The sequence below is a fragment of the Scomber scombrus genome, chromosome 10 (assembly GCF_963691925.1).
Source record: "Scomber scombrus chromosome 10, fScoSco1.1, whole genome shotgun sequence".
NCBI lineage: Eukaryota > Metazoa > Chordata > Actinopteri > Scombriformes > Scombridae > Scomber > Scomber scombrus.
Window position 1 is genome coordinate 12191343 of NC_084979.1, and position 19478 is coordinate 12210820.

The window sequence follows — 19478 nt, forward strand, 5'->3', positions numbered from 1 at the left end:
GTGGTGACCCCTAACAGGAACAGCCAGAAGAAGAAGAAGATGGCAATTATCGCCAGTACTGACCAGTACCACATACAGCAAGTATCTGCAGCACAGATGCATTTGATTTGGTGAAAGCAGCTGGAAAAGCAATATAAACAAAAAAATTGGATGACAGATGTGTTTCCATATTTGCTTAGAAACAGCTGAAAACATTGCTGGGAGTAAAGCCAAAATTCACTGACTGCTACCCACCACAAACAGAATAAGAGCAAAATGCTAGCTAATACTGTTACTGGCCTTTCATTGCTTAGTCTTAAAAATACTCTTGGAGTGTGAGCAAGCCACAGGAACAGTGTATGAAGATGGAGGGTGACAACCGTGGACTACAAAGGAGCTGGGAAGCAGCTACTGCTGTACAAGTCAGACCATGCAGAAAACAAAAATAAAACATATAAATAATTCAGAAATCTTGCTGATCACCACTGAATGCAAATACATTGCTTATATTTTTTCAGGTCACTCTCAGGTCACTCTTTGCCCAGAAGCAATACTTGAACATCAACGTCTGCTCTATTCCTCATATAAAACAGCTTTAGGAAAGAAAAAAAACAACAATAAGAAAGGTCCTCTCACTCAAGTTCACGGTTGATTCAATTTGCCTCTCTGAACCCACTCCAACAGAACCAAACTTAAACATAACAACAGCCAACTTACTTCCTCCCACATCCCCCATCTTAATTGCAGACCATATTCACCCTGCTTAACGTTTCTGGACCTTGTAAGCCAACCAAATTCCCTTTTTATAAGGCTTTCATTAGCTGCTGATTACTGTCAGTGCCTGTTGGAGTTGGTAGGCTTTTGCTTTCATTAACAGGCCTGAGTCATACAAATGACTGTATGAGCCTGTGTGCAGTCTGCTTAGACAGCCAAGTATCCGGCCCAAGCAGAGATAAGTGTTTATTTGATGTGTGCTCTATTCTACTCGGCTCTGGCGCATTTTGTTTTTGTTCAATTCTTCCAAAAAGCGTAGGCTGAAAGTGTCAAGTGAAATGTCGCACCAACAAAATCCCCTGACAGCATGTCATACGTTTGTCTGATATCAAATGGTGGTTTTGTGCTCTGACTCATTCTATTGGTGATAATTCTATGAAAAGAACAATTCACTGCCATGCTGATGACATCTCTTCTCGATACCCTGCAATCCACCATGCATTGCCTGGTAGAACATGTTCTCTACTTTACCCTGTGCATAGTTTCTATGAAGGCTGTATCTTATTGTATTTCCATTTCACACACACTCATCCATGTAAGATACTGAGCAACAAATACTGTTTGTTGGTCATTAATCTGCTCTATAAAATGGTATCTCATCATAGCCATATTCAGTTTCATGTTCAGTTGCTGTGCTTGAACAGATCCTATGTACAGCACAGACATTACAGATTCCTAGGGATGTTTTCAAATGTTTTGAGGCAAGTCCAGGTCAAACCGCAAGTAATTGGAGATAAGTCCAAGTAAACTCTTAAGCCTTCAGGAGCAAGGCAAAGTTAAAAGGCTACTCCAGTGATTTAGTATTGCATTTTTACAGACTTGAAGGACTCGTAAGAGACAGAATGGTAAAAATCGAAGCAACAGAGCGTGACTTTCAGTCATTATTATTACTCATGGTACAAAACACATCCATAATGCAATTTAATCGTGTCTCTTCCTTCAGTCCTGTCTGGTATGTGACCATCGTTTTCAACCTCGAGGCTCCCAGTTTGTGATGCAGGCTGGTCATTACATTTTGGAGACTCCACAAGAGAAAACTATTTCCTCAAGTGGGGCATTTATATTTCTTTTATAGATGGATGAGTGAAAAGATGAAGTAGAAGCACAATGATGATAGTGGCTTCCATATGAGAGATGCAGATTTGTTTTAATTTTTTTTTTTTTTTTTTTTTTAAATAATTATGTTTTTTTGTTTTTTTCCCCCCAGATTTTCTCTTTTTAAACTCTAACTTTATTTCTGAGGAAGTCACTTTATATTTAGGTTGAGCCCTCTTTTTTCTGTGTTTGGATAGGGTGGGTCTCTTAATGATGAGCATTAAAATGACAACATTTTAACATTGCCATAATAATTTAATATTTAAGGCATGTGGCCATGCATGTCTGTCACTGTCTTTATTTTATTTTTATTAAAACGTGAGACTTGAATGTTATTGAATTAAAGTCTCAAGTAAAGTCTTGAAGTGGAGAGTCTAATATACTCACAAAACTGTAATAATACAATGAAAGCTTCAGGTGAAGCTCGAGTTTATTTTAGTCCCACTTCACCTTGACTCATCTTAAAACTGAGAATCCTGCTTTGTTTTGATGGTATTACAGAGCTTCAGCAGTACATTGTGCTTTATGTACAGGAGGGTATGAGGGTGGTGCAGAGTGGGAGTGGAGTGGAGTGACTATTCCTGCAGCATGTAGAGGCTCTTTTGAAAAGACAAAGCATCAATGTCCTCCTCTCTCACCCAAGATACCGCTCCACCCGTCAAGCATAACACATACTAATGGCCTGTAATGCAGCTAATGGACAGCATTTACCAAATTGTTACAGACACTCATGTTTACATTATGGTGATGAGAAGAAAACAAAGAAATGCTGGTTTAAAACCCTGTGGAGAAAAAAAACAAAGCAGGTTTTCTCTCAGTATGAGTGGAGAGGGTCAAACAGAAAACCTGAATCAGCTAAGAGCTGAATGACTACAGAGTGCTTTGAGCAAGAAGTGGGAACTGCTGCCACTCAGTTCACTCACTCATTCTTTGCATTCTTACAATTTGCAAATTTTTTACTTTTTTTTTTTTTGCTCAGTTGTCAAACTTTTGCATAATCATTTCTTGGTGTACTTGTCTGTACAGATGTATTGCGCCTGCTGTTGTTACTGAGCTCCTTAGAAGTGCTGTTTTATTCTATTTTTAGGGTTAAGTGTCAATTTGCTAGCCTGGGTATACCCATGCTCTCATACGAGAAACAATCCACTTCGCTCTGAATGTTAGCATGGCCTCCAAGACAAAGTCCGCCTGAGATAGGGAACCAATCACAGAACGGGGAGGCAGGCGCAATATGATGATGACCGTAGAGTGACTCTGATTACATCCAGCATGGCGGCCACGGAGGTGCAGCAACCGTTAAAAGCAGCAATAGATTGTGTGCTAAATAAATTGGAAGGCAAGTTCACTTTGAAAATAGAACAAAAACTTGCACTACATGATTTCCTTCATAAAAAGGATGGGCTCGCACTGCTCCCTACAGTCTTTGGCAAAAGCCTTGTATACCAGTTAGCCCCGCTCTGAATATGTCATTGTGTATCGTTGATATGATTGGCTGTAAGCTTGTCCAGTAGCGTACAGAAGCATTTGATCGACATTCGTTGATCTCGCCTCAAATACGAGGAAATGAACGGCTCCTCCCCAGATCTCACATGAGATTAAAATAATGTTAAAATAAAAACTATTTGAACCTGTACCATAAGTGTTTGTCCCATCTCTAACAGACAGGCTTGCAAAATAATTAAAATTGTATAAAATAATTTTTAGAAAAAACCCCCATAATATTTCATTTATTTTTAGGGGTGCTGAGATCAAATTTAGGGGTGCTTGAGCACCTCTACAAAGGGTCTAAAATCGCCCCTGCCGCTAACTATGGCTCTTCATTGATCTTTCTTTTTCTGATAGACAAACACTGTCCCCAGATATAGGGAAACAAACTGAAACCTAACTTTTTTTCTGATAACAGCATGTTAAAATTCACAGGATCATTTACTTTGGTCAGAAATAATTCTTTTTTTTGGGTTGTTTTTCACAGTTGAAAGTAAAGAAAACACATGTTAAGAGAGGGAGATAGGGGGAGTATAAAATGCAACAAATACAACAGGAATCAAAAGTTTCAATTACATGGTTTAAGTCTTAGACCACTGCTGTATTTCCAGTCAATATTCAGAAGGCATTTAAAATGAACTAAACTGTAAATATAAACCAATAATCTGAGGGACAACATGTCTTTGAGAATACAATCTCTTGGCCTCCCTTCCCCTTCTAATAATGATGTTAGTGTTTTAAATAGCACACACAGCTTCTTGTTTCCTGGCGAGGTCCTTACCTTGCAGGGCCTCCTTGGCTCGGTCTAGCTCCTGCTCCTTCTGGGCCAGCTGCACGCGGAGCTCGGTGGCGGAGAGCACGTCGGCCGAGCAGCCTCCCTGGGTCTCCTCCAGGTCCTTACTCAACATGTCCTTCATCTGCCGCAGCAGGTGCACCTCTTCCTGAAGCTGGGCCACCTCTTCACGCAGCAGGACTACAAAACACAGAAGAAGAGAGTTTTAGCATGCTGATAACAAAACATGGCTGCATGTATTGTTGAAATGTGTTTGGTTTTGCCAAACAGTCTTCACAGTGAATGTCATTTTTAAGCTGCAGTAAAAATGTAATTCCAGTAGGTAGAATAGGGTCATATGCACACTAGAATTCAATCTCATAGAGGTGCATTAGCTTTGAACAGTCACACAAGTGCAGAAAGGGTTATGTCTGAAATGCAAAATCGATTTAACATCACCACAGGAGGTTATGGTTTCATTTTTAATTGAGATAACTGTAGAGCCAAATTACTGTCGGTATAAAGCATCACAGGGGTAGGTGGGGTCCAGTTGATGAGTAGGGACAAGACACCGATATTATAATGAAATTTGTCTTTGAAGCTGCCGGTTGAATCTGGTCTGTGTTGGAAGAAATTATGAGAAAATGAGAGAGGTGTATCCGTTTAATATGCAGTGGCTGGTGGTTTAGAGAGCTCCTCCCTGGCGTTGTTACAAAGAAGAAGAAGAAGAAGAGGCAAACAATAAAATGAAAACAGCAGCAGAGAGAAATCAATTTTTCTTGCAATTTGACTCACTGAGAATTTCTCAAAGTGCTTTCAAAATCTCCGCTGCAGCAGAGAGGACTTCACTCGCTTTTAAAACAAGCACAACAGACAAATGTCACACTCACATCAAACCTCCAAAAAGAAATATTTAATCTAAGAATATGTCTTTTTTTTGCAGTGAATGTGCTTGTCTAGGTGGAGCATATGGAAAGTGATTTATATAAGGATGAGTAGAGTCATTCTGCTCAATTTCATACATCCGCAGGGCAGAGGGGAGCTCAGCCTCATCTCGCATGGCTTCACTATCAACCGCCTTGCATAAATCACACTTCACACTCATATATCCAGGCTGCAATATTACTGTCTAAAAAAATTTAATAAAATCAGAGATGAATGGGGCAACTGAGAATACGAAACTAAATACAGAGGACGGGAAGAGACAAATTAAAGACAGAATACAGATCGCACTGCAGCTTTTTAATTAAGGGTAGGTTGATTATTTAGAAGTATAATAATGTATAGTGAGGCTCAACATACAGAGCTAGAAATTGATTTCCAACAATGTAGCCAATTCAGCAAAACAACAAATGCTTTGAATTCTGCAGAACATCAGATGAAATAATCTTTTACAGGTTTGTCTATTTTGCCCACTTAATGCATTGTCTTTTATCAATATTACACCATAACATCATTGAGATTGCAATATCTATATGTGATCATTTAGAAACATTAAGCAAATTTGAATTTCCACCAAAAGTGTTTTGCTTTTACAGTCCCGTATTCTCTTCTTCAAGTTAGAAAAAATTAGGCCCTTCAAAATCAGACTAAGAATGTCTTTGTAGTGTGCGTTTAGTTCTCTGTGCTACTGACAATAAAGGTTGAATTTTGAATCTTTTAATTGCAGACAGGATTTGCTCCAAATTTGCTATACTGCCACTGTAAATGTTTTTATTGTCCTCATATTATATTTTAATCACTAATTTGCCCACAATTAGGATTTCTGGTCACTTTTTTAGTGTTTAATATAAAAACATCTCAATTACAATGACAACGTTTCATCTGTATGGCTTCATCTGGTAATGCCTGATGCCTGAACATTGTAATTGTACCCTATACATATCCTTATTTGGAGCATGTATTCAGTATGTGTGTGTCTTTTTGTTCTCGATATGTTTTTGCCTTAAGCCTAGGTTTTGGGTTGTGCATATACTGCTAGAATTCAGACACCTTATAATATACTGTAATCCAGCCAATGACACCTACATCACACATATAAAGGCCTAAAATATTGCTATATTGTTGAACCAATGCCTGAATGTCAAGATGAACATGGTAAGCGTTAAGTATTTTTGACAGATTGTACATGAATTCATGTTTTTCTGTCCATTACCTGTAGATCTAGAAACATTCGCAGCATTTGATGTCACACCAGTGACACATTCATTGTTGTTGAATGACACCTGCGTGAATGACACATGTATCTTTAATCCTGCAGTTTGGCCTTGACACAAACAGTTTACTCTCCACTCCTTTACAGCAGACCTGGTGCTATAATCCCATTTTCCTCTTCTGCACCCACAGTTGTCACTGACTCAATACATAAGGACACTAGAGATGGTTCAACACTGCAACAAACAGTGAGCACAGACTATAACAAAGGATATTTGGTGTATGCAGCCTTGCTTTATGTTTTAGCACCAAATGGGTGACTAATCCATTTCCCTCCCCTTCCACCTCCTGAAACCAAAACAAACCTTTAAGACAAGTTCACTGCTTTTACAGCGTGTACATGCTTCCTGGTCTTTCTGAGTCCTTTAATTTATGTTCACTGACTAAATGTGGCTGTGGATAAAGGCTTCCTGCTAAATAACGAAAATGAAATGTAAAAGGGGTTATTAGGAGAGGGGTCGAGAGAAAAGCGCCAGTGAGTGGAGTGTCATTACACCGAGGTATACTTAATGGACCCGATAATAGAAGCACATTTTACAGAGCAACTCAAGCATATTGGCAAACCAAAGAGCAAGCCTAGTCTAGAAACAACCATCTGCACAATACTGTTCAGTGGTGTTTAAAAGTCCTACAACAGCCAGACTCGATTTCATTACTTATTACGTTTGCATGTATTGATTGTGCAAAGGCAGCAAAACACAAAATCATAAATAAGGAACAAGGAGAACCTCGGAGATATGGGTTTCATCTCTAATAGTTCATCCACAAATACTGGCTATATTAGACTCACTCCTTTATAGAATAAAGTTGCATCTTGTGTCTGTGTTTAGTCATAGATGTTTAAAATTGTGTATTCAGAGTCAATGGCACAAAGCTTTGAATACAAAATCTGGACGCATGTGTGCAATACCACTTTAGTGTATGGTCATTGTAGGAATTTTCTTTAGTGATTTTAACTTACAATCACCACAACTTTACAATAAAACCAGTTTAGACATGATCAGATTGAGACTGATCACTATAGCAAGAGAGATAATGAACCCAAATGAAAATGGATTTCAGTGCTGCAACACAGGAAACTCCACTTGTTATTGGAAACTGGTAAGGTGTCATTTTACACCTCCTGCTGTTTATCACAGCTGGAAAATGCACTACTGTAAAATACTATATCATACTAAACTGGCTGCATGGTGCATATGCCTGCTAACTGTTTACAGAATCCAACTGGAAAGGCAGCATTTAGTTACTATGCAAAATACAGTTTACCTTACACAAACTTACACAGTATCAATGTACGACTCAACCTTGACTACAACTGAAACATTCATCATAACATATTTTTCATTTGTATTTCATAGTGTCTTAGTATTTTAAATACATTATGTAAACCACTTTGAATGGCCATGTGAAATGAGATTGTGTGTGTTACATAACGTATCAACAACTTTATAGAGAAAAGAAAATCCTTGTGTACTTTCAAATCTCATGCCTTTTAACTCTGCCTACTCTATATGTGGGGTGAAGAATCAGCTGCAGAAACATAAAAACAAATGCTTCAAGACAAAAATAAACCTATGGAAAATACAGATGTCACATCCAGATACTCTCACACTATTGCCTTTTAATTAAAAGGAAACACTTGATGACTCAATGATGTGTCATTACCCTGAAAAAGACAACCAGCTGGTGAACATTTAAAACCTTTCTTTAATGCAGCATTGACAGGATGAGTCTCCACACTTGGCACGGCAAGAGGACCCTCAGCATCTATGATAGGAAATGCAACATTCGTTGTCTAAATATGCCACAGCAGTTATTAGCATAAGAGTGAGAGATGTTGAAAAATATATGCTATTGTCTTCTTCGGCTTTCTGCAGGCGAAAACAGTGCTGGAGCACTCTAGATAAGACCGTCCAAGGTTGGGGTAGACAGTGGGTTGGGGGAGAGTGAAGACAGCCACCTATTTTTCAATGTCCGCATAGCCTCTAGGTTGGCAAGAAGCATGCGCTGTAGCTATGCATTACAAATGACACTCAGTGGGAGCTTCCTGATAAGTGCAATTGTTCCTGCTCCCCCCTTCCAGGACTCCACACAGCTCATTCACATTGAGGATCCTCTCTGACATGGTTGCCAACATCAGTCTCACAGAAAATGTGTTTCATAATTTAGCTTAAATGTAAATGAGTATGTAACTTGTTTCAGGTATGAAGTTTGGTTTGAATACTTTGTGATAATGTGTACTTATGCAACACAAAATCAATTGAGTGTCCCTGGTTTTCTTCAGTTTAAAGTCAGTAAAATGACTTGTGTAACACACCTAGTGAATAGAGTGAAACATTTAAAGACAGATCACATGTATTTGTATTGATGGATAAACCTGGATGAATGATTAACCATAAAAACTTCATTACAAAAGCCCTAACGAAGCAATATGAAATGGTTGGCATTCATATTAAGCATTGACCCAAGGCCGTTTAACTCAACAAAGGTTCAAGTGTATTGTGAAAAGAATTTAACCGTGAGAGGAAAAGAATATGAAAAAGTTTTCATGTTTTCTTTTCACTGCAACAGAATAATGTTACACATCTCAACCACGTTGCTGTTTTTAGCTGCACTCGAGCTCCATTGTCAACAAAAACCTTCTGGCCTTAATTACATCTCTTCTCAACAGAAAAAAATATGGCAAATACAAAAAGAAATGTGTGTAGGACTGTGAGTATACATGAAGTGGCTTTAGTTTGCAGTGGTGTGACACTGTTGCCATCACAACCCCCACTGCTAGAAGGGGTGCGAGGATCTCTCAGGGTCAGATGTTTACTGCCTCTGCTGTTAGCTCAGCCTCCAAGACCACCTGTTCCCCACTGGCTGACAGAACCAACAGATTTTCTTCTCCACAATGGCAATTACCACAGAAGTCTAACCTACAGTATAGCTGCTGACTCAAACGTACACACTTCAGACGTCATTTCTTTCAGTTATGATGATGATAACATTGTACACACCAAAGTAATTGCTGAGATCAGAGAAAACCTCTCAACAAAAAAAAATCAAAAATAGGCAAGAAACACGAGTGGTCAAATGATCAAATAGGTTGTAAACAAGCCAAAAGCAACAGCAACATGATCTAAACTATTTTATCTAGATCTATACGCTTATATATCTATAAAACCAATAGTGAGCACAGCTAGTGTTAATATGTCTGTAAACATCACTCACTGCACAAGAACACTTTGAGTGCATACTACTACTGTGTAGCACAGCAGGTCAAAGTTCAGTCAGGAAGTCAGTCTGTAACCTGCAGGGATGTATTATAAAAAGGCATTAAATTAGTACATTTTACAATCATTTTTCTAGGCTCAATTAATGTTGTGCAAATATAAAACACTCATGGCCATTCCTCTTTTATGGAGCAGTTTTCTCTTATATTGTCTTTTATTTTATTTATTAAAAGGAGGATTAATTAAAAGTTGATGGTGTAGCACAACTTCCTCCATTTTAGATGTCTTCCCTGAAGGGACAGCACTTTCAAGATATCTTGCTATTGGTCAATAGCACAATTTCAACAAAACTTAACCTGACATAAAGAGATATACTGTACTTTACCCGATTTCATTGCACTTGAATGAGTTTGATGCAAAATATAAATATTTTAAATAGGGCCGGGACTTTAACGCGTTAATTAAGATTAATTAATTACACAATAATTACCGCGTTAAAAAAAATGGACGCATTTTAATCACACTTATTTTTGCACCGCGGAACGTTTCTCACTGGATGAGTTTCAGGCGGACCGATTATACTGGAGCACCAACTAGCGTTACAAAGGAGATAGTGGGGGTCTCCAGGAAGTTAACTGGTTTAGAGTGGCAAGGTATGGTGAGTGTGTCCCGATTAAAGAACACGGATACAGATGTACGGAGTTATCTGCTTTATTACAGCTGTGGTCCTTATACATTCACACACAGCAGGAAATCAGGGCAATAAGGATGCAAGATGCAAAAAGGCAAGGGAAAAAACGTCAGCTCTCTAGCGCATGGAGAAGGAGAATTGCACAGGTGTAATATGATGCTCATATGGTTGTATGCACTGTTATTTTGTAAAGCAAAAATAAAGTTGTTAAAAAATAAAAAATAAAAAATAAAAAAAGAATTGCACAGGTGTGGTGCGTTCAAGAACGTCGGTAAAACTCAGCTGCATTCAAAAACGTAGGACAAATGAAACCTACAATGCAAACAGACTATAAACAGGTAAATATCACTCAAAACAATGTGGGCTTTCTAACAAGCGTAGTTCAGACAACAACAAACCACAGTGAACATGAACAAAGTAGCTGATGAGACCGCTTTGGTTGGCCCCGTGGATGGGAGTGTGGATAAGAGCATGGTTGTGTGCAAGCTATGCAACAAGGAATTCACATATCACCGCAGCACATCGAGCCTCAAGTATCACCTCAATGCAAAACATATAGCAGCTAGCATGGAAGCTAGTGTGGTAGCTAGCTAATTTCTGAAATGTACTATATTTCTAAATATGCTATTGCTACACTTAATGGCAAAAATTGCACTGGTCTGTTGGACTTGAACAAAAATAAACAATATTTGTGTTGCTTAAGCTTATGTATTCAGTCATTATTCAATGGTATACTAAAAATCCATGTGAAAAAAATTACTTCTCACTGTTCTCAGGTCAAATATTTATATGCGGTTAAAATACGATTAATTTCGATTAATTAATTATAAAGCCTCTAATTAATTAGATTAATTTTTTTAATCGAGTCCCGGCCCTAATTTTAAATGCTTGTGTGACTGAGCCTTTGATATGAACAGACTACAGCAAACAACAACAGAGTTGTGTCTGATATAATCTGGGTAACAATTGGAGTGACTGAAGATGCTGTTCTATCCTGTGTGGTTACAAGTACAGTATATGAGTGGGTGTCGTGAGCGTACATATATAGCACTACACAATAAAGATAACATATATAAATGAAACTACTCACAATATTGTTATTAATGAAGTACACAATGATTAAAGAAAGACAGAAATAATAAAGAGAACAACCCCATCAATAAAGATTTTGTATTGTAGCATTTACTAAGAATTTACAGAAAAGCAAATCTATAAATCCGAATTTTAAGACACAACATAGTCTCCAGCCTTTAATGACTGGACATTAAGAGTTTTGCTTGTATAACCATTAGCTTTGTGTTTGCATTTCTTGCTTCTAATAGCCAGAAATATAAAAAAATTGTGAACAGGGAGTTTGTTTATGGCCTTAATGTGTTTCTCTGCCTTAAGTCTTATGCAACTGCGAAGTGCCACAGGGATTAAACTGAGGCTAATGACGGCTGATCTTTGTCTCTGACTCGATCAGCGAAGAAATATGTGCATTCATTGAAGTCCCTCTCCTTCATCTCTGCCTCCATTCCATCCCAATTCCCTAAACTGGCTCGCCTCTAGTTATTATGATTCATCGAAACAGTAAATAAAAGCTCCATCCTTGGCCATTGATGTAAATGACTGCTTAAATGTGACCATTTGCATAATAGTGGCCATGCATCAGCTGACATGCAGTTGGTACCAGTGAATTATCTGATAAGTGCCATTTCCTATTTGTATGATTTAAGCAAAATGGCCAAAGCCGCCTCCCTTAATAATCCGCAGCCTTTGTGTAAGAGCTTTGGTATGGTGGAAACCAGTCTTAAAATTGTCTCAAAATATCAGCTTTCTCAGAAAACATTTTTGTTTTTTTTCAGAATTTATGAAGTCATCTTCCCGCTGTGGTAGACCAAAAGAATTTACAATTTGTCTTAAAATTAGTGTTTTTTTTCTGGGTCCACAAAGACTATTCTGCACTTGTAATCAGTAGTCATTCATCAAGACACTCCATGGAGCTGGCTCTTGCTGATTCTACATCAATATGAGGATCTCTTTCTATCTGTCTCTGTTTCTGTCACTTTCAATGTCTACCACAGACTCTCCAGTCCTGTTCTCTTCCAGATCCTCCTCTCCCAAAAAACAGCAGGACTCACAAACCAAAGTCACAAAAGGTCCAACAATCTGTCTGAGAGTCCAGTGGCCACAAGGCAGCTGAAATTGGACTTGGCTGGAACAGGATTGGAGGTCAGAAATTGAGAGGGACTGACAGTAAAGTGTCTAGAGGGGGGAATTTTTTAGATTGGTTCTCCCTCTTCAGAGTGACAGGGAAGGAAAGACAGGGTGGGGTTCAATTTTTGCCTGTTACTGGAGACAAAATCAATTAACAGGCCTATTGTTCCCACAGAATTCTCATTCAGCTGGCTCACACAGTGAGGACTTACAGGCACACAGTATGGAGCAGATGATGGCAATAAAAATAGCTGCTGCTGTGACAGGCAGTCTTTCTCCACTGCACACATTATAATGTGGGTGCACATACTGTATGTGGACTGCTTAAAAATGAATACATAATGAAGAAGGTACACGAACTCGAAATCCTGATGAGGTATACTTTGACATAATAACTATGTAGTTTTGACACATTATGCACATGAACTGCTTTGATTACCGCAGTATAATATTCCATTTGATGAAATTATACATCATTAGAAAAGTCCACCTACAATGCATACATGCATAATGGATTCCTTCAAAACATACTTCATATAAAAACAAAAACAGTCATATTTAATGACAGAAAAATGCTGTAAAATGACTCTAGTTGGGCTCCAACATCATTTCTCCAGCAAAGATTAAAGGGTCTATATATAGTAAAATATTATCCATTGTCTGAATACAGAGCGTATCACCACAGTTGTGCAGGACAATGGAACAACCCAAATCAGGAATGTGTTAAATAAAAAAGGGAATGAAAGAGCAGTTGGGGTCAAGAATGCGAGTAGCAAGTGCTTTCATGACGGGAGGCAACAGTCCACATCCTCTTATTTGTTTTGGACTTGGCAACTCAGCCGTGGCACCACTTGAATAATTACATTCAAACAGATTCTCTGCAAAACCATTCAGCGATGCCCCGCTGGGCTAAAAGCTTAACCCTTCATTGCAGTCCTTTCAATATACTATACTTAAAATAAATAAACAAATTGATTTGAAGGCTAATGTGATAAAGATTTTTTTCAGCAGAATTATTCTTTTGTAACCAAGGAATGCAAATAAAGGCAATAACAATAAAACTTCTTTTAAGCTCAAGCAGCCTAATGAACTGAAGTTTATGCTCGCAGTGCAGCAGAAGAGCTCCTCAAACATTTTTCGGCCAACTTCAATCTAGGGGTGTGCAATAAGACATTAATAGATTAAGAACAATTAAAAATTCAATCTTCCTTTACAGAGAGATAGTTAATATTTGGCTACAGTGCACATTGTATCAGTTCGGTCTGCTAGCAGGAGGCTAACAGATAACAGTGCCAACATAGCGAGCACATCGTACCATATCTCCAATCTGCTTGTGAAATCTACAGCAGTTTTAATGTCCTGCTAGGAAGAAAATCTAAATCTGCTCCATATAATGTTAAACTGACAGCTGGGCTGCAGGTAAATGCCACCATTTAGTGGTTAGCTCACCTGCTAACTGGCAGCAACTCCTGTCATACCGCACGCTAGTGGATCGTGATCCTGCCTGAAAAAAATCATGATATATTTTTGCCATATCGTCCACTGTTCCATCTCCAAAAAAAAAAAAGAAATAAAATAATTGTAATAATTATAAAACATGCCAGGCTTGTTATCCTTATTATAGATAATAATTACTTATAATTAATTTAAATTGTATTCAACTGTAAAGGAATAGGGTTTTTTTTGACTCCCTACATGAAGATCTACTACACATCTCAGGCTGGGGGTGACTCAGTTTGAGCTGATTTCTGGACTCATTCTGCTTCCTTTTGCCTTTACAGTATTTGTGACAGAGCAAAGAACAGCTGAGCCAGTGCTTCACCAGCTAGGATCCTATACAAATCCATGAGGATCAGCAGCGTTATTCCATAGAAAACTACATGTAAGAGTGCCTTCAGGCTTAATGCACCCCCTCTGACATGGCTCCATTTCCTTGTAATGATAATGTCCCAGGAGGCACAAGAACTTCATGGATTTATCCACAATCTGCAGTGTTAGAAAAAGAGTGATATTGAACATTCCATGTACTCTGTGGTTTAAAAAACGCCTATATCACATTGTATTCCCAAAGCTTTCAATTTGATGTGTTTGCAGACAAAGTCACAATAGTAAAAAAACAAACCCAGAAAACATTCATTCTACACACACTAACAACACAAAGTACGTGCACACCCCACACCATACTAAATGCATGATGGGATACTGACTAATGTTTGCCCTTTGCAGGCATGTATACAAAGAGCCGTCATTATGTGACCTTTCTCTAAAGGGACTCTCTAGGAAAAACTCTTTTAGAAATAATATTATACTTCTTAACTTTTCTACTTTGGCTGTTACGTACCTAGACATTTTGGACACTGGCACTTGTTAACAGACTATACTTGTGGCTTTGCATGTTTAGCTCATTAACTGCATGTCATGTATACTTTACAGTATAATTTACTATTTTGAAAACCATTCCGCTTTAATTCTACTGTTTTGTGGATTTCCATTCATTTATGTACCATAATAATAAACATTAAGTCAATTAAAATGAACTGCAGATTATACAACTGACACATGCTGAAAGACTTGAGATGAATGGAAACCAGTTATTGCCTACTACTACTACTACTAAAATAGGCAGGAAAAATATATTCCTACAAAAAACTGAAGAGAATGCATTTTGAAATGTAAATTATTATATGAAACACACTGGGATGGTCCTTTTAGGTTAGTTATGACTGGTTTCCTGTTACGTGACCTATTTACTGTAATATTAGAGGGCGTGGTTGTTGAGGGCACAAATGCAGTGTTAAAAATCTGTTAAATGCGTCACTTTCACTTGCGTTTCCTTATGAAAGTGAATGTACATGAGCACATTTTCACATGAGACGATGCACATGCCATTCAGGACAGATTGCCAAAATCTATTTTATAGCACCACTCATCTCGAACGGGATGCTGGAATCATTAATAAATGTCAGGGTATGCGTGTGTGTGTCTCTCTCTGTTTCACACATACACACACTTGTCTTTATGGACCATTGATAGCAAATTCATCAGTGGCTCATGACAGTAGTAACGCCTAAGCTCTGACTAATGAAGGCAGCCTTCAGTGTCTGCTCAGTCTGAGAGTGCTTTGCTCTGGATTAGCTAGTCAATTCTCATGAGCAGAACAATCTCCCTGCGTCGCCTGAGGAGATGACAGGGTCACGCCTGATGAAAAGTGGAAAAAAGGGGGAAAAAACACACCTTGCCTTAGGGCTCTCCATCATATATATTAGACTCTAATATTCTGTATTAATGGAGACACTGATGAAGAGAGATTGGTATTCAGGATAGCACATAAAGGAATGGATTGCTATTTATTGATAAGCACAGCAATGGGGAGGGTAGCCTCAAGTCCCCATGGTCTGTAGCCTCATATAAACTCATGATTGCTCTGAAGCAGCTCATAACAGTGAATGTATTGGATGATTTAGCCTATAAAACTTATCCGATGAACAATCATATAAAACAGGGAAGAGCACCAAATCCTCACATTTGAAAAACCAGCAAAGATTTCTGTTCAATAAATGAATATCAGTTATCAAACAAACCCTTTCAGTCATGATGACGTTTTACCTCCAGTGAATTAATACTTTTATTAAACAAACTACAATCTGAAATCCACAGAATTCCCGGCCGCCACCATTCATTTGCATCAAAGGCATTGAAATGACTATGTCACTCACTACGTGACTCACTCCCATCTAGTCAGCCAGTGTCGATCAAGAAGTCTATGCTTTAACATCACAGAATGTGACATCCACATGCTGGCAAGCCTATTTCATGCTTCAGGTCCTTGGAGTAATGGGGGCTGAACTTGTGCGAGTGTGGGGTTAGAACAGAGCTCCACAGTGAGCAAAAAAAATGATCAGAGGGAAAGATAGGCAGTAATCTCAGCCACATTCCACCATGATCTGCATCTGTCGGCTTAAAACCCTCTCGTTTGTCTATGGATTGTATCAGCCACTCTGGCCAGAACTTGATGTTGTCAGAAAGAGGCAAACATGCAAACTGAGTCACTTATATGTATGTTATGAGTAACTATAGCTGTGTGTTTAAGCAGAAAAGGAGTATTTGCATTTATAAACCATAGCTATACAAAATATCTTTATTTTTGGTGTCCTTTCACAGAGTTTCATAACCAGCTCTCTCTCATTTTCACAGTCTGTACTTGCATTGACAGTAATCCATCAAAACAATCTGCTTGTTTTAAAGTCTGCCCCCTCTATCTATAGCATGAAATCTACAGGCAGTGAGATTATATTCTGGACAGCTTTCTGAATTCCTGTCATGGAGATTAACAGCAGAGTTTCTATGTAACTGGAAGAGGTCACGAGGAACAAACAGCTGGATGGAAGAAAAGATGGACGCTAGATTCAAGGAAGGATGGAAGGACAAAGCCATTTACGACATCTGGACAAGCCAGAGACTGCAAATGAGCAGAACCCTTTCTGCAGAGGTAGTAATGGTAAAGGTGCAGGCTGGCAACCATCCTCCTACGTGATCTCCTTTTTAGCTCTTTGCTTTTTATCATCCTCCAGTATTTCGTATTAGTAGGCATGAACGTGGCAAATAAACACAGCTAGAATATAAACCAAGCCCATTTGAGGATACAGTAACTGCAGAAATGTCTACGTTTTGCTTATTTTGGGAATAACTAATTATATGTACATTGCTGTCTGAGCTAGGGCACTAATGAACTGGTGTTTTGGCTCAGGTGGTTGCTCCAGTTAGAAGCTATTGTTTGTGATTTTATTCTGAGAAGATGATATAGTAGCAGACATGATGCAAATGATAATTGGTTGCATCAGGCCGTGTAGGGAATAATTGCTGCCATGGTTATGTTTGATGAGCTGTGCTGGTATTGTAATGTGGATAAGAACATGTTAATCATTCACCCATGATATGAAATGGCATCACACAAAACATCAACATTCAGCTTGTTTTGCAACATCTATTTTTGTTGGCTTGTGGTTCCATGTTATTGCTACACATTGTTAACACTGCGCTATTATGTTACCTCATCTTCCCCGGGTATAGCCGTTTAGCATATTGCGAACAAATAAACAGTTATTTTCCGAGAATGGTTTTGTTGTGCATGAGTGGGAGTCAAGTACTGTAGACAACAAAGTAACAATTTCTGATGCAATAGGAACAATAAAAAAAAATCTGTTTTGGGGAGAGACGTCTCTTCAATGTTGTATGACCAGAGCGTTGTTCCAAATTCATCCTAGAATAAGTATCAAACTCAATAGATTCATCCTATAATGTCTATTAGCAGATTAGCTGAGACAGGTAGCTCCATGCATGTGTGACAGAGCAGATGTGTACACTATGTATATCTGTGTTTGTGCGCATATATTTGAGAAATGACCTTTGGTGCCAAAAGCTAAAAGTGCTGTTATTTATAGTGTCTCCCACATAGGAGGGTAGATGCTGTGTCACCATGGATATTTCATCAGTAGGTGCATGAGTCCACATACATGCATAGACTTTGCACCTGTGTGAGGTGGCTCCTATTACTGTGACAATACACAGCACTCCTTCAAATCAAGCAACACATCAACAGACATGCTGTTGCCAAAAATAAATATGGCCACCTAGAAAATGATGATGTGGCAGGCAAATTACAGAATGGAGGTGTCAAAACAATCCTGCAAGCCCCTTGAGATACCAAATAAGATTCTGGGGCTGAAATATGTAGCTAATGGTTATAGCGTTGCATTTGTTCCCAGTTTTCAAAATGAGCAGGGCCTCGGCTGACAGCTTCAGGAAATAACGCGACGAGACTGAGAAGTCTGTCACTGCAAATACGAGCTACCTTTTCAATGACTTACACGCAGCAAGTTTTGTCATGCATCCTTGCATATCTGATGAGCTGAAGAGGAATGGAGAGTGTCTGAAAACAGCAGGCGACAGTGGGATGAATTTGATTTGTGACGGTGACAAAGTAAGCAGCCACATTAATCTGAGCTTTTCTTTAGAGTGAATTTGAGTACTGTAGGCATCGAGGTATTCAAACGGAAAGACATACAGTAGATGAAACATAAAGGCTCCAATCAGTCCATCCTCACTGAAATACAAAAATCACTCCATGCTTTCACAAATCAGTCGCAAATTCAACTTTGCGTGACTATTGTCAATCATGATTATTATAGTTACTTTACCATTATCGTTGACTTGATACTGGCAGGCGGCTGAGTATCTTTAACTCATTCCAAATTGTCCTCTGTCTGCCTCAACGTGAGAAAACTAGCTAGCACCTGAGGGAGCCGCTGGCTGCTTTTACCTGCAGCACAGTCAGAGAAAGAAGGCAATTACACAGCCAGGACCAAACTCAGCTGCTGCAACAATTAGACTGTCAAATTGAGGCAGCTAGAAGCCCACCCGCACATGCACGCGTCCATGAGTTGATTGACACATACGCACAGATGGACATATGCATATATTCAGATGCATATAAATGTGGCCACAACCACATAGCCCTGACCTGATCCTCAGTCAGTGTCAGTCAGATAGTAACAGGCTGTCCAGTGGAAACCAACAGTGGCTTCAGTCTTACAGCCTGGTTCACAGAAGGTGTTAAACCCACTCTGACATCATGTCATTCATCTGAAAACACTGCTTTCTCTCTGAGTGGCAGCCGTGAGACATAAAGGAGCAATATAATCTGAAATGATTTGGGGTGTCGCTATTTGACTGGCAGGCCTGGTAAAGCTGAGGAGGGGTTTGATGTGGATTTAATGTAGTGAAGATTTAACCAGAATATTGCTGCTTGGATGTCATCAACAGCATGGTATGATTATACTGTACATAATCTGCTGCTATGGTTACAAGTAGTAATGGGTGCATGACTAATGTTGTCCTGTTCCATATTGCAAAGACAGACCACAAATGACCGAAGCTGTAATCACAGAAACGTAACAAGGAGAGGTGAGTAACTGAGCACAATTACAAATACATAACCACACATGGGACAGCGAGGGTTACTGTAGGCAAAGACAGCCATCCAGCCTCTAGG

The 19478-nt window shown here is 38.9% G+C and overlaps 1 protein-coding gene across 5 annotated transcripts in view; it reads right to left on the reverse strand.

The window, feature by feature from the left end:
* The window catches only part of LOC133987583 (kazrin-like), a 127505-nt gene that overhangs the window by 15755 nt on the left and 92272 nt on the right, over window positions 1-19478 (reverse strand). For all 5 annotated transcript variants that reach the window (XM_062426997.1, XM_062426995.1, XM_062426996.1 and 2 more), the window contains one exon: window positions 4115-4306. In XM_062426997.1, coding sequence (XP_062282981.1) covers window positions 4115-4306 — 192 coding nt within the window. The remainder of the gene's footprint in view (window positions 1-4114; window positions 4307-19478) is intronic.